Here is a 23,834-nt window from a genome sequence, read left to right on the forward strand (position 1 = left end):
AATTACTCTAATTATCTTTTCATGATAGATGAAAGATAAACAGAAAAGGGGAGAAAATAATTCAGAGAGATTGATTCGATTAACTGTCAAGTGGAATTTTCTACAATTTTGAATTTACCGCCAAAAAGAAAAGAACAGAAAATTCTGCAATTTTTGTACTTTCGGTATCAATGACGTTTTTCTATCAGTTTAATGGTAGAAACAAATTGTTTCCAATTGACAATATAATCTTTTGATTAGGAAACAATTAACGATAACTGATTAATTATCGTAATGATGATGAGGAAAAAAAAATCAAAGGGCAAAAATTATGATTGGTATGGAAAAGGTGATATCACATGTTGATATAATTGATTCTTTTTCTCTTTTTTATCTTCCTACTCTAATTCATCATCCATATCTTGAGATGATGATGATGAAAATAGACAGAGAAATGAAATTAAAAAGACAGAGGAAAAAAATAGAAAGGAAAAAATTTCTCTTTGTAAATTTATCTTAACTTTCAACATCCTGATGAATGAAGATATTACATTTCTGATGATTAGAGATGAAAATTTATACGTTGATGAAGATGATCAAGGGTAATCAGCACGTTCAAGGAACGTTTTCAGTCAATTAATCAACCAATTAATCTAATCAAATTTAATCTTCTTTCTCTCCGACTCACTCTGGAAACAATTAAATTTGATTCTCATTCTAATTTGCCTGCTTATTTTAACATCAACCATTGGATAGATTGGATTTGCTTTTTGTTTCAATTAAACTGAAAAAAAAAATCACCAAGTGAACAAAAAACAATTCAAACGGCAACAATTAGATGGAAAACAATTAACTGTATACTTATGGTTTTCTAAATTGTTACAATTACAACCCTTTAAGAACAAAACTTAATTGTCTAAGGTCAATAATCAACCGATTTGAATTGGAAAATCTTTTCTTGCTTTAGCTTTTTTTTTACAATCATCATAACGGTTTGCTAATGCTCAGAGATAATCTCATAAATTTTGATTACTTTTGAAATTTTGTGCCTCCATTTTAGATAATCAATTCATCATAACATATAAATATATCTATTCAACACCTACTCCACCATCATCATCATCATCATCATGCATTTTACCGTTATATTTGCCTTCCAAATGATAATCGACATCCTGATCCGTTTACCCTTCAATTTTGCCTTTAAATTTAAAGTTCACCTGAAAAATGGCCTAACCGCAAGACGACAAAACCTAAAATCATCATCGACAACTACTACTCATCATCATGTTAATCATTCTCAACACCATAATCATCACCATCTTCATCACTCAAACACTCAAGAATCTTCACCCGATTACCTGATCAATGAAGTACAAGTAAGTCAATCATTAAACCTTTTCCGTTTCCCTTTTCAATCCACCCGGTTGGTTTCCTATTCCATGGTGATAAATATCGTCCAAAAAAAAAAGATCTGATATATATATGAGTTTGTAACGAAGAGCAAAAAAAGACTTCAGCCTCATCCACTACATCTTCATCATCATCATTATTTTTCATCATCCATCATGAGTTATATGTTTTTTTTTCTGTCTTCTCATCACCACAATATCAGTTTGACAGAAAACTGAATTCGGTATTTTTTTTGTTATCATGAAAATTATCTCCCCTCACCCAAAGTTACCTTTCTACTAAACAAATATCATTGTAATGTTAAAGTTTGATGATGATAAGATTGTCACCACATGATGATGATCATCACCAGCACCATCAGAACTAATCAATCAAAATGAGGTGATGATGAAGAGAAGTGGAAAGAGAGAATAAGAAGAAGAAGAAGAAAAAAAAAACTTAATCCATTTGACAGCGAATACAAACAAATAAGCTTATTGTCACAAACTGATGATAATCATGATGATCATTATCACCATGTAATATTTATGGCACAAGAAACTGAGAAAAACTAAATGGAAATAATGTTCTAAAATATAATAATAATAATAAAATAGAACGAATAGAATTTCAGTTGTTATCATTATTCTTATCACCGAATGGTGATTACATGATGATAATATTAACATTCTAATATCCTGATTATCTCTCTCTCTCTTTCTTTTTCTATTCGAACTGTAGTTAACTTTACTCAAATATCTTCCACTTCGAACCATCTCTCGACTCTGGGGATTCATGACATCTATTTATTTACCTACCTGGTTACGACCATCAATCCTGGGCTGTTACTCACGTCTATTTAATTGTCAGCTAAAAGAAGCTGAAATTGATGATTTCCGTTTGTATCCCAATTTGCGACAATTTTTCACTCGATCATTAAAACCTGGTTTAAGGCCAATAGCTTTAGGAGATAATCTTGTAAGTATTACTATCTAATAAATGTCGTCTTAAAAAAATAAACCTTAACGAAACTAAGATAATCAACACTAATCATTTTACCTCAATTACAATTGATTAGGTTTTTCTTTCATCAAATATTATAAGGTTTTTAATTCATTGTATTACTCATTACAATTAATCCTTACCAACAACTAGAGCAACATGATAGTCATGAAAATGATGATGATGATCAACTTAAACTGAAAGTAAATATGAGTGAAAAAATCATAATATCATAAGGAAGATGCAATTAACTTTTCCTTTGCAATACGAGATATTTACTAAGGAAATGATATATTTACCTGTTATTAATGATAATTTTGTTTCGTAAATATTATTAGCATGAAGATAATGATGATGATGATGATGATGATTAAGTATTAGCTACATATGATATTTATCATTGACTTTTTGTATTTCTGCTGCTGTCATCTACAAATGAACTTGAAATGATGATGAAAAATAATCACTTGAAAGCTTCATGATGATTATCGTTAATTTGTTTAGTATGATCAGCATCATGATCGTCATAATTGTTGATATAAATGTTGAGAAAATTATTCATCATGATTAACTCACCTTTTTCTTTTGTTTTTTACTGAACAGGTAAGTCCAGTTGATGGAACTGTTTTACACTTTGGACTGGTCAAGGAGGGAAACATTGAACAAATTAAGGGTGTTAACTTTACCACCAGGTCATTTCTTGGACCTCAAGTTTGGGGTTCATTGGAAAAGGGTGTGAATAATATCAAATGTATTGATAATGATGATGAAACATTGAACAATTATACTGAAAGATTAAAGGTTAATCAAGATAATTGTCTCTATAATTGTGTCATCTACCTTGCTCCTGGAGATTATCATAGGTTTCATAGTCCAGCTCAATGGAAAGTTGCTTTCAGGAGACATTTTCCAGGTAAGAAATTTAAATACAATCAACTTTTTTTTATCAATTAACTGCTGATTGGCTTAAACAATTAACCCAATAAAGTGTTAATCTGATAATAATAATTAACTGATCTGTTTAACAACAATTTACCTTTGAGCTCAATCTTGGGTTTATCTTTACAATCAACTTGAGTTCAACGTTTAAAGCTTATTATTAGATATCAATTCAGTTAATTGTCGATTGATTGTTGATTGATTAACTAATATGGTCTGATATTATTATCTAATATCAGGCGAGGAGGGAAAAAAGTTTCCCACTCTGATTAAGTTCAGAGTATCTTTTTTCTTACATAATCTAAATCATTCAATGGAATCATTTTCGTAACGATTTACAAATTGAACTGAAAGGAAAAAAAACTTTGACCCTTAATTTGATTGTTACAAATTGGAAAAGTTGAAGGAAAATTTAACATTATTATTATTACACATCAATTCTGATTCTCACTGAGTTCTGATTTTTATTGTTAACTTTTTTCATTCGGAAATTTATCCTGACAAAATCACCAGAGACTCATTGAAATGCTCATGCAAGTGTATCTTTGTGATACTTTAAATTTACTCGACTTTGATATAATAGTAAGTAAATAATAACTGTGAATGAATAAAAAATGAAGAGAAAAAATTTGTGAAAATATCAAAATTGTGATGTAAGAATTTGAGAATTTTAATATTTTGTAAAATTCATCTAAAGAAAATCTCTTTTCTTTTTTTGATGATGGTTGTATCTCTCAATCTGATTGACACTTATGGTTGTTACCATTGAAATTCAGTTGTGAAATATTATCTGTTGATTACCCGTTATAACAATTCTCAATATCTACTGGATCAACCTTGATAACGATAATGATAATGATAAGATTTTTATCTTTATTGTCAATGAACCAAAATAGATAAAAATTCTGAGAACTGAAAAATAGGTAAACCCCTTTATCTTAGATACACATTATCAGTTGAGATTCAGGTAACATATTTTACAGTTAGAATAACATTAAACACCTAATGGACTTTACGTTGAAAACTTTATACACACTCATTTGGCTCCTTCTCATCACCATCATCATTATTGTCATCATAATCATCGTAATAAACGATAATACCATTGTCGATGATTGTGATCTGAACATTTTCTCACCAATGTTCATATTATTAGATTTCACTTTTTTTTATTGGTCTCTTATTTCACTCAAATCGATCCCAATTGAATCATCATCATCACCCATTGACACCCTCTTGCCACCACTGTTGATGTTATCATTATCACCCCTCAAGAAATTATAACAAATTGTATCACCGAGAAAAAAAAATTCACAGAGATTTAGAGGGAAAGTCAATAATGAGAACATGATTTTATCATCATGATAACATCGTTGAAACTGAACCTCAGATAAATCAGATTGGTGAAAATAAGAAACACCGATAAACTTTTTTCTCTTCCCAATTCATTTGTAAACAGAAAATATATTTTTCTCATCATGATAAACACTGAATTTGAAACAGAACTTTTTTTCCAATTGTTTCCTTTTCTTCATGGAAAATTCATTCTCAATATAATTCCCATGTGTTCTGTTTACAGATTGATTCCATTTTTTTTTCTCTCATGTTAGCTTTTTACATAAGCTATTACCATAGAATCTGAACTTACCTTGATATATATATAAATCTATTTTTCAGAGACATTTACCATGTTCAGATTTTAGAATTTGAAATTTTATTCTTACCAATTTCTCTTCATGGTAAACAATCAACTTTTTCTGTACAGAAATTTATCCAATAATAATAATAGTATTAGCGAAATGATATTAGTTGATGTTGGCTCTTGATTATCATGAAATCAACATGAAAAAGTATTCGTTGGGTTATATATTTTTTCACTCTTGCTGTTCACCATTTTGACAGATTTTATACTGAAAGGAAAATTCTGATATCATGAGTTTCATGATGATGATTCAATTGTATATATATAACTGTTTTTGGAAGCATTTTCTTTGGGAGAATTTTGTTTTCCTTCATTTTTTCACCATTTCAAGTTCATCCCCTGGTGAATTATATTCAACAGTATTTCCACAATTTTATATCATATATGTATGAAACAGAAATATGAAATAGTAAAGGGAAATTTGTTTATTCTAGAGTAAGGAAGAAATAAAAAAAGAACTTCTATTTTTATATCTCAAATTGGTGAATATATGAATGAAGAAAATATCAAAATTCTTGGTGTATATTCAATCATTTCAATTACATTTCATGGTGATCATCGTTATAAGTTTCATGAAATCAATTCAAATTCAAAATGTAACAAGTAAGCAACATGAAAAAAATGTTGTATTTCATTATCAGATCAACATAATAATCATGATAACAAATCTGATTTTGATGAATCAAATTCATAGTATTCATCATGAAGAAAAAATTGTGTTCCAATACAAAGTTCAATGATAACTGTATCATGATTAATTGAAAATGATACAAAAAAAAATATTTGAACAAAACCATCACCATGTAAATCTGAACTAACGATTAAATTTATAATGAAAATGAAAAGCTAATCAGTTGATTGATAACTCAGAGAACTCAGATCCATGGTGAGAATTTATTGTTATGAAAAGTTTTTTTTCCTCTCTGATAATGATTGAATTTCAATCTCTATTTATTTTTTTCTCTCTCAGTATCAACATGATTTATGAGTTTTGTTTCCCATTTCCTCATGAATATAAACCAGAGAGATTTGATTTCAATGGTGAAACAAGTTTCAAGTTTAATCAATAGGATTGAGATTGAAAGAGAAAAAAATGAAAAAAGTTTCCATGATAATCATGATGCAGATAAACTGTGATTCTGTTTCATTATAACTGAATTGAAGTCACGTTGAAATACAAAATGATTACACTCAGTTGGAAGTGGATTAAAAATGTTATATCAATTGAATCCCATGGAAAATGAAACAAGTAACATGATAAGTTAATCTTACCTGTTAATCTCATGATAAATCTGAGCAAATGTTTACCTGTAACTTTTTATCAATTCAGTTAATCTTATGCATTTCACATTATTTTTTTGCTGGTATTACACCAAAGAAAAATCTGATTCATGATAATTCAGTAGGTTTGATAATAAATAATAAGTTGCAATCCTTTCATTATAATAATAATAATATTTATCTCGTTTCCATATTCATCTCATGTTAATATTAGTTTATCATTCAGCATGATCATGATTGAGATGATGATGATTATTATTATTATTATTATCAGTTGAATATGATTAGTTTATCTTGATTGGATGATAAATACTGATTGTATTACATTTGGGATGAAATCTGATCTACTATTCCGATAATAATACCATGAAATTATGATAAGAAAAAAAAACAAACTTATCATGACAAATATTGTCACTTGAATGATAATATAATAATTATGTTACTGAACATCCCTTTGCCTTTAGTTTAATTGTTTTCCAACGACAATCAGTTAATTGTGAAAGCAAAATGTGTAATTTGTTGGTGATAATAATTTTGGAATTTGTTTTTTTTCTCTTTATCATTTGATTCTTTATTTCCATGGGAATTCAGGTTATCTACTCAGTGTTCACCCTTCGTTTGTTGGTAGAGTTAAAGGTTTATTCACAATTAATGAGAGAGTTTCTTACCTCGGTTCATGGGCTCATGGTTTCTTCTCAATGACCGCTGTTGGTGCGACCAATGTTGGATCGGTCAAGACCTATTTCGACCCGGTAAGTGATTGTTTGTGCTACCAGAATTTTATGTCTCTCTATTACCATGAAATTTGAAACTTGGAATTTGATTCTAACGTGACAATTTTTTTTTTCAATATTGAAAATGTTTAGAGTTTAAAAACAAATAAATTCAACTGGAGGAAAACACCTAATCCATATAATGACAAAGTCTTTGATGAATCGGTAAACTTTAACAAAGGTGATCCATTTGGTGAATTTAACTTGGGGTCAACTATTGTCCTGCTATTTGAAGGTCCACGTAAATGGCGATTCTCAGTTTCACCAGGTTCTAAGGTCAAATATGGTCAACTTTTATTCAATAACACCAGTTCAACCAATAAAATATCACCAACCAGGTAACATTTATCACCTTAGGACTACAAAACTTATATAAATACACAACAACTGACCACTCACTCTCTATCTCTCTCTCTCTCTCTCTACTATCCAAAGAGACAAAATGTCCACTACAATGTAATTTTTACTATCTAATAATATTCTAACTACGATAACAATAAATTAGTGAAACAATTAACAAAGAAACAAACAAAAATCTACCTCAAAATTAACTATCAACAATTTATTTCCATTCAATATTAACTTGAATTCTCAATTTATTAACGATATAATATTATATGATGTAAATTCCCTGAGATAAAGTATAAAAGGTTGGCTGAACTTTTTTGCTTGGTGAAATAATTATCTCATTAAATTCTGTATATATATTCACATAATATTAACAATAGATTATCATGGAAAAAAAAGGTTACATGACAATATTCTCAGGGTATAAGCTGAGCTATCGTAGGAATAAAAGAGCAGAGGAAGAAGACGAGAAAAAAAATATGATAAGCTCAAGATTTTCTGGAAGAAAGTTGAAAATTGTTGAAAAGAATAAAAGAAAAAAAAAGAAAACTCAACTTTGTGAAAAATTCAGTGACAATTTATCATCATCAGAATCAGAATTATATTATATTATATACTGAATATATATGAACAGGGAGAGAGAGAAAATTATTACATGATTATCATTTAATTTCATGAGATAATAATATAGTTATTAATGGATGAAACTTGTTGGCTCAACTTTTTCCCTTTCGTATTTATATTAATAACGACGATTGAGCCATCGACTCATCTAACCGTAAATTTGATTGTTAAATCAGTTTCAACCAATTTATATATATATTTGAGTGATTAACATGAAGCAAAAATTGATTTTGCAAGTTAATCATTATCATGATAACAATTTAAACTTTTCTACTGATTATCTATACTAATAGGATTATAATAGTTACTCAACTAGAAAATGGAAAAAAAAAAAACTTTTAATATCAGAATTTAAATATTAGAACTTTTTTTTTCGAGCTTTTTCTCAACTGATTTAGTTTTGCACTTTATTATTAAATTGATTATTAAATTACGAAGGGTAATAATTATATTAATGATTAGGTTAATTGTCACAATGAAGTAATGATCATTTTCCTTCCGTGTGTTCACCTCATTTGAGGAAATTTATTAGAAACTGAGGTAATCATGATATTGATGATGATGAGAATAAGGAAGATGAAGAAGAGGAGGAGAAAAAGGATGAGGAAAGGATGATGATGATGATGATGATGATGATGAGGATATTGATGAGGATAAGAAATGATTCTGATTGAAATAATATGTTTACTTTCAGAGTGAATGTATTCTGATAACTCCCTTGGTGAATTTCATCCTGAAACTTGGTGGTCAGTTACATCTTAATAAATATATTGTTACATTAGTTTTTCCAATTTACCTCAATGAATCTGATAATTTTTATCCATCTTCTTATCATCATCATCCTTCTTATCGTCATCATCATCTTTCCAATCTCACTTTTCCTCTGTATCATTTTCATTTTGGACATTTGCTAAGTACACGTAAACAAGGTCCATCCCACTGGTCATTACCATTAATTTTGCCTTGGAACTTTTTTTTTTCTTCTTCCTTCTTCTTTTACCTTTTAATAACCTTGTCTCTTAGCATCCTCATCAATATTGCCAAATGATGATAATAATAATGATGATGATGAAGAGGAAGAAGGAGAAGGAGAAGAAAAAGAAAGAAAAAAGTTTTAGTGTCGAAAGAAAATAATATTTATTTCAATTCAATGATTATCGATGGAGAATAAGGTTTACCAATTGGGTTAGATTATTATCACAGAATCTAAAACATCAATTTCGAAATCATCATCATCATTATCTTCATCATTTTCGCAATAACAAACATGGAACATTTTTTATTCTCTCTCTCATTTTTTTCAGGTACTTTTCTTTTCTCTCTCATTTCCTTTCTCATATTCTTTTCATGATAAAATCAATTCTCACCCTGAATCTTATCCTAATGATACTTTTATCATTTCGTAGCAACGAAACTCATTTGTAATTCTGATAACATGATACCTTTCAAAAAGATCAATTGATTCACTTAATGATCTTCTTCTGATTATAAGACTAATTTTTTTTCGTCTTCTACCCCTTCGTAAATAAAAAGACAGAACTGAAAGATTATTTCTAATATTTCCTATTTTCTCTCTCTCTCTCTCTCTTCTCTAATTCTCAAAAAAAATCTCCATGAAATTCATTAGATAACTGAGAATGATGAAAAGGATGAAGAAGAAAAAAAATCTCTTTCCTAATCTAATGCTACTAACAAGCATTAAGAATCATGATTAATGATGATGATAATGATTTCGATTCAATATCAAGATTAAGGTGAACCCATAAAGGTTAAAGGATGAATTTGAACCATCTCAATTAACCTTTGACATAGAAACATCGTCGATAATTAAACCAAATTAACATTAAATTTGTTTCTTCCAGTTTCGACTTTCTCTTCAACGAAATCAATAAATTATCCCAACGAAAGAACCAAAAAAACTCCATCACCAATTCATTCATCTTTTCCGATAAACAACCAAAACAACAAAAGACAACATCTTGGTTAATTAATTGGAGAGAAAAAAAAATTTTCCAATCAATTAAATTTTCTGGTTAATTAACTGTTCGTAATTGGGAGACTTTCCCTTGGTTCAATTTCTCTTTCAGGTTTTCGTCACTCACACTGACATCTACCGGCGAAGGAAAAAAACTCTAACCGGGTTGAGTTGAAATTTTTTTTTGTGCTCTCCTGAATTTACCTGAAATTCTGAGTAAATACCTTTTATACAGTTTTCTGCACATCATATAGTTATTTGTTACGACATCACCTACTGAACAACACCTTAAAAGTGAAAATGGCTGCTCAACTTCCTGAAATAGACCAATTAAACCTTCTGGTAAGTCTCTCACCCTATACACCCCAAACCTCCAATGATGAACATACACTAAAATATACAGACATTTTATCAAACCAGACATTTATAATACAGACAATTTTATATACTCAAATCACTAAACTTACCTGTTAACCTTTATCTCTCTTATCAGACTGACCCCAAAAACCCAAGTGCTTCAAATCATGAAATCGCCACTGCTTTTGCCACTGAATACAACGTAGACAAAATACCAACTGAGAAACTCATTTCGCTTCTTGAAACATACCCGATTCTAAAATGGGCCAAATCTGCTCTTCGTAATCATGAGTGGACCACTAATGCCTCGTCTGAAGTCATCGTTAGAGTAGATAAATTCGTTGCCGTATGCATGAAACTACGAGATGAAGATAATATAAAACAAGTAGCCAAACCCTCGGAAATTCAACTAGACCAAATGAGCAACAACCAAATCAGAAATACACTAAGCATTGAATATGGTAAAAATAAAACCCGTCCATCAACATGGTTTAAAATTGAAGAACACCAGATGAATCCCGCTGTTATTATCAAGATTCCAACCATCAAAACCAAAAGACATTCATCAATTGGAGAACAAACTGTCGAGGCAATTGAACAGCATTTAGAATCTGTCGATGAAAACACTGGAAGAGTAGTAACAATTGAAGCCGGATTTGACTCAGCTAAAGTCAAATTAATGGACATTTCTGATCGAACAACCTTTTATAACTCTCTTAAAGTGAGCAAACCCGACTGGCAAGTGAAAATTCCACCTCTTATGGATCCTCAAATAATCTTACTTAACATTAAATTTGAGCCCGATAATGTCGACGCTTGGATTGATAAACTTAGAAAGAAAAACAGATGGGGTGATAAACACAAATTTCGAGTACTACATCATATGAGAGCAAGTTACGGTAAATTCAATGTGGTAGCTGAAATAAGCCCATCACTAAGAGAGATTATTCAGGATAATCATGGTCACATATTCTCAAACTTCGCTCTAATTCACGCCAAGGATTATTTTGATATTAAAATCTGCAGAAAATGTACCAAGTTTGGTCATACAGCTAAATCATGTCAAAAGATAACTCGTTGTCCTTATGATGGTGAAAACCACTTAAATTCAGTTTGCCCAATTAGCAACGACAAAAACAAATGGATTTGTCCTAATTGTCGAAAAATTGGTCATGATGCTTTCTCCAAACAATGTGAACTGTATGTAAACCGGTTAATGGCAGAAATTGAAAGAAGAAACTTTCAATACACTTGGATAATGAACTAATGTTTATACAAACAATTAACCTTTAAATTGATACCAATTAACAAATTATCTCTCTCACTCTCGATTAACACATAAACAAACAATTAATTAACAACTTCAGTTTAGTCCCGACAGTTACCCTTTTAACAATTCATCATTTTAACTAATAATCATCTTCTGATTCTAACATAAGTTCAATTCCCAACAAAACATTTAACATTATGAACTCGATAATAATACAACATCATGCAATCACCAAAGATTGGTTACAAATTGTTCAACCCAACCATCATCACTCTCTAATTGTTAAACATAAAAGATCTGTAACCCTCCGATCCTCAGTGTTTGAATTATCCTTTCAAATCAACCTTCTCATTAAACAGTTTCCTAGACCAAACAATAAAATTTCGTTCATTAAATTCAGCAACAATAGTTCAATCATTAGATTCTACAATCGAGAAGCTTTACTTGATTTCGCTTCCTTAGTTAAAACCACCAATATATTAAAAAGCTTTGAGGTTAAAAAGCAACCACCATCGATTAAATTCTCTATCAACGTAAGTGTGACTAACATCAACAACAACAACTTAACCCGACACATTATCTACTCCAATAATCTCTTAAGTGATAACCAAACTAAGGTAACAGACTTTAAAAGAATTGGTAGTAACCTTATCGTTACCTTAACCCTCAGTGAAGATAATCGAAACACCTTATTAGCGACTGGAGGAACGATTACTGCATATGATGAACAAATCAAATTCTGGGACAACATCAACCTCAAGTGCTGCTACAAATGTGGATCTTTATCTCACTTCTCTGCCTCGTGTAACAAACCCAAAATTTGTCTTCGCTGCTGTCGACCAACTCACAGCCATTGTATTAATCAACCTTGTTGCCCGAATTGTACAGTTAATCGTGAACACTTTTTTAATAGCACCTCTTGTTCAACTCTAAAAAACAAAGTCGCTTCTCTGGTTAAACCCTTTGACATTAACTACAATTGGATTATCTTACCCCCATCATTCACTAATTATCTCAACTACATTAATCTTTAACATGCATCTTTGGTACGCGAATGTAGCGAAATCAGCTAAGTGCACCTCCGATTTACTCATGAAAATACAATCACCAGATACTGTTGTTTGCCTTTTAGAAGCTGATTACAAAACACTAATTAATTCGTACAACCAACACTTCATCTTCAATGACTTCGCCGTGATAGCAACCAGCGATAACATTAAAATTAAAGCCAGAAACATATCGTGTCCCGGGATAATCAGCACCTTATTAGAAAACACCAATGGACAAATTTTCATTCATCTAATTTACCTATTCAACCTGATTAACCCTACAATGTCTTACGTTAACTTCACCAAAAACATCTCAGACCTCACCTCATTTCCCTCGTTAATAGTAGGTGATATTAACTGTAATCACTCCCTCTGGTCCCATGTTGTAGCAAACAAACTAACCAGAGGCAAACTCATCGCCAAATTCATCACTGAAAACAACATCACTGTTTTAAATCAACCTAATCCTGATAATCACACATTCCAAAGAGGCTCGATTAAAACTTGGATTGATTTGATCGCTTATACCAATTTAGATTCACCCACGTTAATTTACCATGATTTTCCTGCTGACCACCGTCTGTTTCAAGTAATAGTAAATACCAGTGAATATTTTGCCCTAAAAAACAACCCAGCACCTAAATACAAGATTAACAATTTACGATTACCATCCAACCTCAGAATATACCCTAACCTTCCGAGTAAAGTTGATGACCTCTTCTCTAAACTTCTAAAATTTCCACTTAGATTTCCAGTAATCAGAAACATTCAACCACGAGTACACGGTCAGCAAATACTAAAACTTAGACGTTTGATTAATAGAACCAAACGCCTGATTGCTGCTGGTAATAATGAATTAATTCAGACACTAAGAACCCTCAGAGAGAAAGAAGCTACTATCAGATTAAAAAAAGGGAAAAAGAAGTGGTCAAACATTAGAGATTCTAAGCTATTGTGGGTGAATCTAAACAGAGCATTCAAAGAAACGAACAATCTTAATCAGTTTATCTACTCCAATCCTAATAGAGACACCATCATAAAAACCTTTACCTCAGACAAACCAATCTTCTACCCTTTAGGTACCACATCACCATCACCACTAAACGAAGAAGAATTAAACCTCTTAGAAAAACTCAAGTTCAATAAATCGTCAGGTCAAGCTGATTCCTTCTCTCTCCCACAGTGGAATAGATTTTGGAATCGAAACAAAACTTTTCTCATATCCCTCATCGACCATTGTTTCAAATTAGGCTACATTCCTCAACCGATTAAACAATTTGGCCTCACTCTGATTCCCAAACCAAATGGTAAACTACGACAACTAAGATTAGCTAACTACTTCCTGAAGCCCTTTGATCTCATATTGACTACCAGATTACAAAAGAACCTCAACTCAACACTAACTCCTCACACTCAATTTGCTAATCAGAATAATGTAAACAACACCGATCTACACATCGAACTTGTTGAGCATATACATTTAAAAGACTCCATATTAGTAATGATAGATGCTGAAAGTGCCTTCGACCGAATCAGTCATGATAGTGTCATCAATGGTCTACCAACCAATATGGCCAAGGGAACAATTGGCCTCGTCAAGCAATTTTTATGCAATCGATGGTTACGAATTTATGAAGGCAACAAATTTATGTATCGCCGTGACTCAGAAGGAGTACCTCAAGGATCTTCTCTTGGCCCCATTCTTTTCATCATTGGCCTAAATTGTGCGTTGCAATCGATCACTAGGAATGGAGTTAAAGTTAAATCTTTCGCTGATGATATCGTGATTTTAACCAACGACAATCTCAAGGATCATCATGTCAATCTGGTCACCAATGAGCTAAAGAAAGTGGGATTAACTGTCAATGCCGAGAAAACTAAAATTGTCAACATCGAAAGTGAAGATTCAATGTTCACAGGGAAAAACATAATCAAACCCAAAAATATACATCAACTTAAACAAATCATTAGACACTCTACTTCCACTATTGGTTCACCCAAACTCCTTAACAAACTCCCTCCTAAAACAAAACAACTGTTTATTCAAGCTCATATTAATCATTTACTTTATGCTCTAGGTCCTGACATATTATATAAGAACAACAAATGGCTGAAAACAATTAATCAGATACAGAGGATAATATTATCTACGATGAAATCTCTAATCAACCCAAATTCCTTTTTGTCTGGGTGGATCCATTTGACTGGCGAAAAATACACTAACCCGGTGTTCACCTGGATATCGGATATTCACGTGAGCTTCCTAAGATCGGATGTTAACCCGGAGAATTGGCCAATGTTAGTGGATTTACCCAGACCAACCTACATCAATCAGCAATCACCTCCCGACACCATCCAAAATCTCTTCTGGCCTACTGTAACTTTCGAAACACACAACAACAAATTCATCGACATTATAACAGCAAGAAGTAGAAAACAATATTTACTGAATTCACCCGCTAATCACGTCGAAATACAACTAATTGCAATACAGTTAATGGTTTTACTCACCAGTGGCAAAAATGTTATATTTCTAATACCGAAACAACTCCTAAAGTTCCCGAACTCTAATACCCATAATGACATTTGCAGCATCCTCAAAACTCACACTGGTAGACACTTCATTCATCCGTTCGAACCAGAAAAAACCCAACTAGTTATCAACAGTCCAATTTTAATTAATCACACCCTCACATCGAGAAACTTGTACAAAAACGCTCTCAAGGAAACCTTCAACACCATTATCTACAAAAAGTACCTCAAAGAAAATAATCTGATTAACCTGATATTTGACACCAATGATAAAAAACTCTACAGATATGGTGGCGTTACCTTGAAGAAAATAATTCTGATCATCACTCAACTTCATAGGACAATCGGACTACGAAATCAAGCCAGGAAAACCAATAACAAACCTCGCAAACCCTTTAAACATTATCTATTTGAGTGCAACAACACAAGACCCTTTCACCTTAGTTCCTTCATTCTGAGAGGGAACTATCATGATAAACGAATCATAGATAATCTCACAAATATCCTAATCACCATTATGTCACTTAATCTCCTAAAAAAAGACCTTTTAGGTCGACCCTCAGTACCCTGAGTACTGAACCTCTTCTGAGGTACTACATAAATTCAATGTAAGCGGGTGTTAATTCACCAGACCTCCACTACGGAGGACCCAATAAAAATTTCTCTTTTTGATTTAATTGTTGCTTTTTCCTTTTTGTTGCTTTGTTAATTTCTTTTGACACCTTTATTTTTGTTTCTTTCCATTCTTTCAATTTAATTATCTGATTACCTTTTGGTGTAAATTAATTTATTCCCTAAATTGTTACCTTAACGTGTTACTAATCATTCAAATAATATGTTAACTATTCATGAATCTAGTGAATCAAATTCACGGTCCAATGAGACCATTACTAAGGTAAGATAATTGGAGATGATTTTCCAATATTTGTCAACTATTGAGTTCTCATGTTTTCCATTTTCCTTCCTATTTTTAATATAAATTTGTCATCTTTTACCTTTCTCTTCAATATCTCGGTGCACTTCTACCTGATGACAGTTCATAGATTATGTTTACTTGAGATTTTCTCTCGAATTTTTCTCGACATTTAAGCCTCTGTGTTTTCTTTTCCTATTTTACTCACTGTGTTTTCCTTACTCATTTTCTAATCTGTTTTTTTTTTGTTCTATCTCACTTGATTTATCTCGTATCATTATTTGGTTCACATCTTGTTTTATCTTCACACTCCCTTCTAATACACATACGTATCACACTCTCTTTCTGGCATTTGGTTGGTTCACTTTTATCGAAATACCGTTGGATTAAATTTGGAAAAAATATTCTCTTCTATACCAATTCTTCATTTAACACAATCGATTTCAACTTTAAAATCATTGGCAACATGAAGATGAGGTCTGATACAATTGATCTAAGTGATGATCGTACTTTACTTGTTGACATTAGTGATGCCTTGTCCGAAAAGGAAAAAGTCAAGTTTACCGTTCATACAAAGGTTTGTGTTGACAATTTTTTTCTCTCTTCTCAATTTCATTACAGTTTCCTCCTATTTCCAATTTTCCTCTCTAGCTCAATTCTTTCTCTACTTATCACTACCACCCAACTTAATCATCCCCACAATTATTATTGCTACTCAAGGTGACTGATTTGTAGCTTTAGCTGAATACACCCATAAGTGTATCACTCTCTCTCTCTCTCTCTTCAACACTGTCTGGACTCTTTCTCTCTCTCTTCTCTCAAACCACCCTTTTTATCTAAATTAATCCCTAATTTTTATTCTCTTTTTCTTTTTATTCTACAGACAAATTTACCTGGTTTTGATAAACCAGAGTTTTCTGTTGTTCGCCTTCATGAAGAATTTATTTGGTTACATGACACATTAGTCCAAGATGAAGAGTATAGCGGATTCATTGTAAGAGATCTCGTGCTGATCATCTATTGAAATTTTCTCTCACCTTCTCACCTTGAAATTTCTCTCTTTCTTTCTCTCTCTCTCTCTCTTTTCTAGATACCACCGCCACCACCTCGTCCAGATTTTGATGCTTCAAGGGAGAAATTACAAAAGCTTGGTGAAGGTGAAGGAACCATGACAAAGGAAGAATTTAATAAAACCAAGCAAGAATTGGAAGCTGAATATTTAGCCACATTTAAGAAAACAGTTGCCATGCACGAAGTATTCTTACAACGACTGGCTGCTCATCCAAAATTCAAGAATGACACCAACTTCCGAATTTTCCTTGGCTATAATGATGATGCAAGTTGACAGAAAAAAATCCTAATGATGAATATTTTCTCTCCCCATATTCATCACTGCCAATTACTTGGTTCATTCCATCTTATCACCCTCACACTCCCCTTTCTCTATTTATCATCCACTACTGATTGATTCATTGTCTCTAATTTTGTTTCAATTCTCACTCTCTCTCTCACTCTCTCTTTCTTCCCTTTACAGTTAAGTGTTCGAGGTAAAAATAAAAAGGAAAGACTAGTAGATTTACTGTCCAGGTATAGCAAATCCGCTGATGACTTGGTTTTGAGTAATACTCAGAAAGACATTGACGAGTTTTTTGAACATCAAAAAGTATTCCTGATAGAGTATCATAAGCACATAAAAGATTGTACCAGTAAATCAGACAGAATGACAAGATCTCACAAGAGTAAGTCTACAGTTCATCATCTTCATCTTCATTATGGATCTTGTTTTCTTTTTATTTTGTCTAATCCATTCTTCTTCTTATTGTGTTCTGAGAATCAAGAAAAGTCCTTCAGTCGCTTAACTCTTAATGGATCGATAGTTTCTCACCAGTCACTCAACAAACTGAGAGAGAAAGGCCATGTTGGTTGTCACTGTTGCTTGCAAGAATCATGTTGCTGGTTTATTAGTAATCAGTAATTAGCTATCACAATTTGTTTACATCCAACAAGATTTTTTTCTGATTGTTTTTGCTATTGTTTTGTTACCAATTAGTGATTTCCACCCCTTTGTTATCATTGTTATCAGAACTTTTCTTGTCTTAGTTGTTAACTATTTTTGAATTTATTTGTTTTCTTTCATTCTTCAATTTGATCCATTTTAATTGGAAAAAATATCCAATTTATCTTATTTTTAACGACTGCGTCTTAAACTACCAATTTAGCTTTGATTTAAATCATTAACTTTTATAATCTAACATAAACTTGTAGGCGTTTACCAAATTGAATAGCAATTAGATTGATATTGATTATAAATTATTCTCATATTAACCTATCTTACAAATGACAGGAAATAGTTTGTTGAATTATCAGAACTTTATGAAAAGATTACATTTCTTTTTTTATTTTGTTTTCCTAATTAGTCAAGTGATTAACCGATATTTCAATGGAAAGTCAAAGATACATTTCAATCTTTATTATCCAGTAGATTTAATTGAATATTTCTCATAATGATGATATTAAGTCACCTTTTCTTTGCGAATTTGACTATTAATTTGATCTCATTTTAATTTCTTTAGATGTGGCAGGTAGTTACAGTCGAATCGCTACCGATTTAATTGGCCTTTCAACCGTTGACTCGAATAAATTGGAGAAATATTATGCTAAAAATGCCGATTGTTTTGAGAAAGCGCGAAAATCAGAGGAGCGAATTGCCTCAGACGAGGATCTAAAATTATCCGACACTTTAAGATATTGGATGAGAGAAACGGCCGCAGCAAAGGTACAAAAAAAGAACATTAATTTTGATTAGCTAATTATAATGATGGATTTTTTTGGATTCTTTTAGGATCTTTTATACCGGAGACTTCGATGTCTTGCTAACTATGAATCGGCAAATAAGAATCTCGACCGTGCTCGTCTAAGGAACAAGGAAGTTGCTCTTGCTGAAGATGCTCAACAAAAAGCGGGCGAAAAATTTGAATCAATATCCAAATTAGCTAAACAAGGTAATCCAATCATTAACCAACCAATCATTCAATCAATTTTAATATATTCACATATAAAAAAAATTTGATTCTAATTTCTCTTTGCTCTATTTCTTTTCGCATCCATTCAGAATTACAAGATTTTAACTCACGACGAATCATATTCTTTAGGAAAAATTTCGTTGATCTAGTTGAATTGGAACTTAAACATGCAAAGGTAATAATCTAATTTGATTCTTATTTTGTAAATTTAAATGTAATCAAATTTTTCTTCTCAATCTCTTCCTCTTTTACCATAAATGTAACCCCATTCTCTAGGCACAAGGACAGCTTTACAAGAACTTTATTACATCACTAAAAGAGGAACTTTCATCAAATGATTAACGTTACCAAGGAAATTTATATTACTCTAAAACAGCATCTATGTTATATTTTGAAGGAAAAAAAAGAGAAAAGAAAGAGATAAAAAACAATCTACTAGGATTCATATCAAAAACGAAAAAAAAAAATATCTATCTATCTGTTATCTGCTCAAAATGATCTAATTTAAATGATGAAAAATGCAACCCTATTTATTAAGGAGATGGAGATGATGATGAAAATGATATAACCGCAACACTCAAAACATGGGAAGGAGAAAGAGGAACAAATTTACTACAACCAACAACAAGATGATGAGAGAGAGACAAAATATTAAATCAAATGAAGCCTAAATTCACACACACAAAAATCTCAATGATGAAATCCTGATGATGACTATTTGATTACTTAAATTACTATCAATTGATATTCTTGTTTATATCAAGAAGAAAAAAAAAGAAATACCTAAAGGAACACAAAGTGAATCTAAACTCTGTACATTTCCGGTGAAAAAATGATCATTCCTATTCAATAATTGTTACCATCTCTCAACAATCCCACCACACTCACAATGTGACCTCAAAATACATACACACACATATATATATACTCGCCAAGCGGATGAATTTTGTCCTTTTGATGATCGATCGGCTTCTGATCAATTTATAAGGAAAACGCGACCAATGTTTTTCACTCAAATGGACACTTTTTTTTTACCCCAAAGGCGGAAACAATTAACTCGTCGTAATTTGATCATAGTGTAAATCAAAGAGTCTAACCTCATTTATATATATATTTTTTTCACAGTTAAAACAACAAAACCAAAAAAATTTGAATCGCTAAAAGGAAATTGATTTAAATTCAATTGTTCAAATCTACACCAAGTTACAAGGAACTAAATTATTATATAACTATTATAATTATTATCTTATTACCATTGATATTATTATTATCATGTTTACTTATGATCGCAATTACAGTTAAATTAACCAAATTATTATTACCAAGGATTAAAACAAGAAAAGTTAATCGGGATAACCAAATTGTTGGAAAATTGATTATAACAACTCTCGGAATTGATCAAAATATTGACCTATTAGAACTTTTCGATACAATTTTTTTCGAATAATTAGAAAATCTAACCTTTTAAGCTAATCATGAACTCGAATAAGATGATCTTCGTTTACGATGATAAAGTTTTCAAAAAGTTCGAAAACTTTTGAATCGAATCCAATTCAAGTTTAAATATGAACTTGATAACCGATGGATCGCTTAAATTCAATGGAAAATTCAACAAGTTGACAATCAGTTAGACGATAATTATATTATTCTTGACAATTAGCTGTTAACTTACGAATAAAGTTGATTCTGGTTGTCTAATTGTCGCTGTCAACTCGATTTAATTGACTGTCACCAATCAAGTATCTTGTTAATCAGTGTTTTATTTTGATGTACATTTGATTTAGCTGATTAACAAGTTAACGATGCTAGAATCATGAATTAATTGAATAATCATGTTTAAAAAAGAGATACAATGTTAATTGGATTACATTGTAATTAAATTGCTTCTCATGGTGATGAATGAATAATCATTTTCTCCCATATTTATAGATGATAATATAACGAGCAAGATGATGATTGTCTCCAAATGATGTTTCAAATTAAATAATGAGAGTTAATTGCTGTCCATGTTTATCATGCTTCCATTATGAAACATTGATAAAGATTCATGGGTGTACATATTAATATTATATTTCTTACTCTGAATACCCTCATTTCCACCAGTGATTATATTTCCCACTTTCCACCCTTTTCATGTCACTCAAATTCAACACAGTTTCACACCTTCGATGTTAAATTGTTAAATTAATCGATTAATTTGTTGCACTGATTGTCCCTCAAACAATTAATAATAATAACAAATGGGAACCAAATCAACTGGCCGATTGCTGATTTTGAATTCAAGTTGAAGTTTGAACTGATTCAATTCAGTTGATTGTCATAATAATTTCAATATTTTCTTAGGTTTTATCGGAAAATAATGTGAAACAATTTATTAACGGTGATATTTACAATTTACAATTATATCTACAATCAGAAAATGAGTTGATTGTTTTCTCTCCATCCATTTTGACAATTAACTTTTGGTTTGTTGACATCTCAATCTGTAGACTCCCATGATAATGTTGATGGTGATGATGACGATAAAATGGATTGTGACACTTTGTATGATTTGATTGTAAACCTGATTGATTTTAAATCAATTGAAATTATCTGTGAATGTTAATAAATTGTAATACCTCTGATGTTTATTTCAATTGAATCGTATTCTTATAAATATATCTTTTCATGATGATGGAAATCAGTTTAGCCCAAAATTGCTGGTAACCATTCAAGTTGAATGAATTGACTGGTGAAATGAAAGTCTAGGAATAACTGAGAGGATAAAAAAGTAGCGAAAGAAAATCAAATATTATGAATGTTTAAATGATAATGAAAAAGGTGGCGGTTGGAAAATCAGCAAGAGGTGATGGAGAAAATGTTAACTCATCCTTACTCATGATGATGATGAAGATGATCGAGAATTCATTGAACCAGATTCTATGAAATATGTCAAACTGCCGTTGAAAACGAAACGATTTTCGGCTCATCGAACGTTTCCTCGGAAAATATCTGGAGTAGAAAAAGAGAATATGACAAAAAAAGAGCAAAATGAGAAATAGATTCTGAACAGAATGGGACATGTTGGAATGGAAGAAATCATGAAGATGATGAAGAGGGAAAAAATTTGAATTCGTAGTAAGAAAAAAAAACTTGAAACATTGAAAGAATCAAATGAGTGAAAAATTTAATAAAATTCTGAGGAAATTATCATGAACCATGAGAATTCATTTTCTTTTTTACCTTTTTCTGTTTCAAGGAGAAAATTATAACAAAAAGAATTTCAATCTCATAATATATTCAATATCTTTTGAAAAGTTCAGTGAGACAATATATTAATCAATTTCGACGAGAAAACAGATAAAGATGAGGAATAAGATGCAGAAAAAAAAGAAGAAGATACAAGAGAAAATCAAACTTCAGGTAGAATCAAATTCTCTTTTCCATTGTATATATGAAGATTGGAAGAAAAAAGAAGAGAATGATGATGATGACGATAATTCTCTTTCTTTATTTCTCTCTCTTGTCAAGCAAAAAGTCATTGAAAGTGAGTCGCATTTTCACCTGAGCGAGTCCAATGCTAATTCAAACCTCTTCTAATCCACTGAGTTTCACTTGGTTTATCTTTTTTTATGTATATTCTCATCCTCGTCTTCCTCATCTTCATCATCTTCGTTATATTAACATTTATTGTACACATTTTGTTAATTCACAAATCACGCCATTCAACGATAACCTGGAAACCTTACCTGAAGATGATTAGTTTTAATCATGGTAACAGAGAGTCAAAAGCAATGTAATCAGTGAATAACATTAGGATGATGGAGAAAAAGAGGAAGAAAGAGATAAAAGATAAAAGAAGAAGATGAAGATGAAGATGAAGATAAAAAATGATGATGAAGAAAAAAAAATCCACTGAAACTTAGTTGGTGTAACGATAATCATGGTAAGTACATGGAGGCAGAAAAAAATAGATTCATGATAAGCACGAAATGATAATTTTTTTCCCGCTATTCTTGTCCTCCCTTAAGGATTTTTCTCTGAGTATTCTGAACAATCTGAGTAATCACCATGAATTCCTGAATGCATTATTATATGAGTATATCTATTTCAATGTCTTTCCATTTGTTGCTGCAAGTCATTCAAATTATCACATGAATCTAAGGAAAGATATTTTTTTTTCCTTCTTGGTTATTAGTTGAAAGTCAACCAGAAAATGTAACATATCATGAAAACTATTTTTCCACCAGAAAATTAAATTATCTCACATGATAATCATGTGAGAAAATGAAAGTGAAATACTTGATCAATGAGCTGAAAATTAATCATGATGGAATCTGAGATTTCCGTTTGGTTGTAAAATTAGTAAATGCTTTTGAAACCAAGTCAACTATTGATTTATCCCGAATCGATACTCATCTTCAGGATAAGTATTATCATGGAATTGAGTATTTTAACTGAATCACATTGGAAACAATTAGTTAGATATATATATAGAGAGAGAAATGGTTACCATGTAAGAGAGGATTTGTTATCAAATATAATTCATCATAATTCAGTTGAAAGTTATCATTAATATCTCATGTTAGCCTCATGATATTCAGCATCATTTCCGCATAATTGATAACTTGAACGTCCATCGTGATAGGTAAATGATTAACTATGAATTCATCATGATATTTAAGAAAAAAAT

The 23,834-nt window shown here is 31.2% G+C and overlaps 4 protein-coding genes across 6 annotated transcripts in view; 2 read left to right on the top strand and 2 right to left on the bottom strand.

Moving 5' to 3' along the window:
• The window catches only part of LOC128389823 (uncharacterized), a 196,440-nt gene that overhangs the window by 76,808 nt on the left and 95,798 nt on the right, over positions 1 to 23,834 (bottom strand). The gene's annotated exons all lie outside the window — the stretch shown is intronic.
• LOC128389814 (phosphatidylserine decarboxylase proenzyme, mitochondrial-like) lies at positions 709 to 7,620 on the top strand. The gene is made up of 5 exons (XM_053349445.1): positions 709 to 1,358; positions 2,113 to 2,349; positions 2,977 to 3,286; positions 6,890 to 7,050; positions 7,165 to 7,620. The coding sequence occupies exons 1-5, from the start codon at positions 1,110 to 1,112 to the stop codon at positions 7,411 to 7,413; spliced, it is 1,206 nt and encodes a 401-aa protein (XP_053205420.1). The 5' UTR covers positions 709 to 1,109; the 3' UTR covers positions 7,414 to 7,620.
• LOC128389813 (sorting nexin-6-like) lies at positions 15,898 to 20,421 on the top strand. Its single transcript, XM_053349444.1, has 9 exons — positions 15,898 to 16,121; positions 16,612 to 16,716; positions 17,023 to 17,133; positions 17,230 to 17,475; positions 17,674 to 17,878; positions 18,713 to 18,915; positions 18,982 to 19,141; positions 19,252 to 19,337; positions 19,439 to 20,421. Exons 1-9 carry the CDS (start codon positions 16,062 to 16,064, stop codon positions 19,502 to 19,504), a joined length of 1,242 nt encoding a protein of 413 aa, XP_053205419.1. The 5' UTR covers positions 15,898 to 16,061; the 3' UTR covers positions 19,505 to 20,421.
• Positions 21,812 to 23,834, bottom strand: part of LOC128389809 (GATA zinc finger domain-containing protein 14-like) — an 85,530-nt gene continuing 83,507 nt past the window's right edge. For all 3 annotated transcript variants that reach the window (XM_053349439.1, XM_053349440.1, XM_053349438.1), the window contains 2 exons: positions 22,038 to 22,153; positions 21,812 to 21,916 (listed from right to left, as the gene is read on the bottom strand). In XM_053349439.1, coding sequence (XP_053205414.1) covers positions 22,094 to 22,153 — 60 coding nt within the window. In that variant the 3' untranslated portion in view covers positions 21,812 to 21,916; positions 22,038 to 22,093. The remainder of the gene's footprint in view (positions 21,917 to 22,037; positions 22,154 to 23,834) is intronic.

The sequence above is a fragment of the Panonychus citri genome, unplaced genomic scaffold (assembly GCF_014898815.1).
Source record: "Panonychus citri isolate SS breed McGregor unplaced genomic scaffold, ASM1489881v1 Contig00111, whole genome shotgun sequence".
Taxonomy (NCBI): domain Eukaryota; kingdom Metazoa; phylum Arthropoda; class Arachnida; order Trombidiformes; family Tetranychidae; genus Panonychus; species Panonychus citri.

What these genes read in the sequence shown, in the direction of transcription:
- LOC128389814 (XM_053349445.1), top strand. Translation starts at nt 1,110, where the DNA reads ATGCATTTTACCGTTATATTTGCCTTCCAAATGATAATCGACATCCTG. An exon ending in TTTCAGGAGACATTTTCCAG is followed by an intron (nt 3,287 to 6,889) that starts GTAAGAAATTTA and finishes ATGGGAATTCAG; the next exon opens with GTTATCTACTCAGTGTTCAC. An exon ending in TCAAGACCTATTTCGACCCG is followed by an intron (nt 7,051 to 7,164) that starts GTAAGTGATTGT and finishes GAAAATGTTTAG; the next exon opens with AGTTTAAAAACAAATAAATT.
- LOC128389813 (XM_053349444.1), top strand. Translation starts at nt 16,062, where the DNA reads ATGTTAACTATTCATGAATCTAGTGAATCAAATTCACGGTCCAATGAG. An exon ending in AGTTTACCGTTCATACAAAG is followed by an intron (nt 16,717 to 17,022) that starts GTTTGTGTTGAC and finishes TTTATTCTACAG; the next exon opens with ACAAATTTACCTGGTTTTGA. An exon ending in GAGAAACGGCCGCAGCAAAG is followed by an intron (nt 18,916 to 18,981) that starts GTACAAAAAAAG and finishes GGATTCTTTTAG; the next exon opens with GATCTTTTATACCGGAGACT.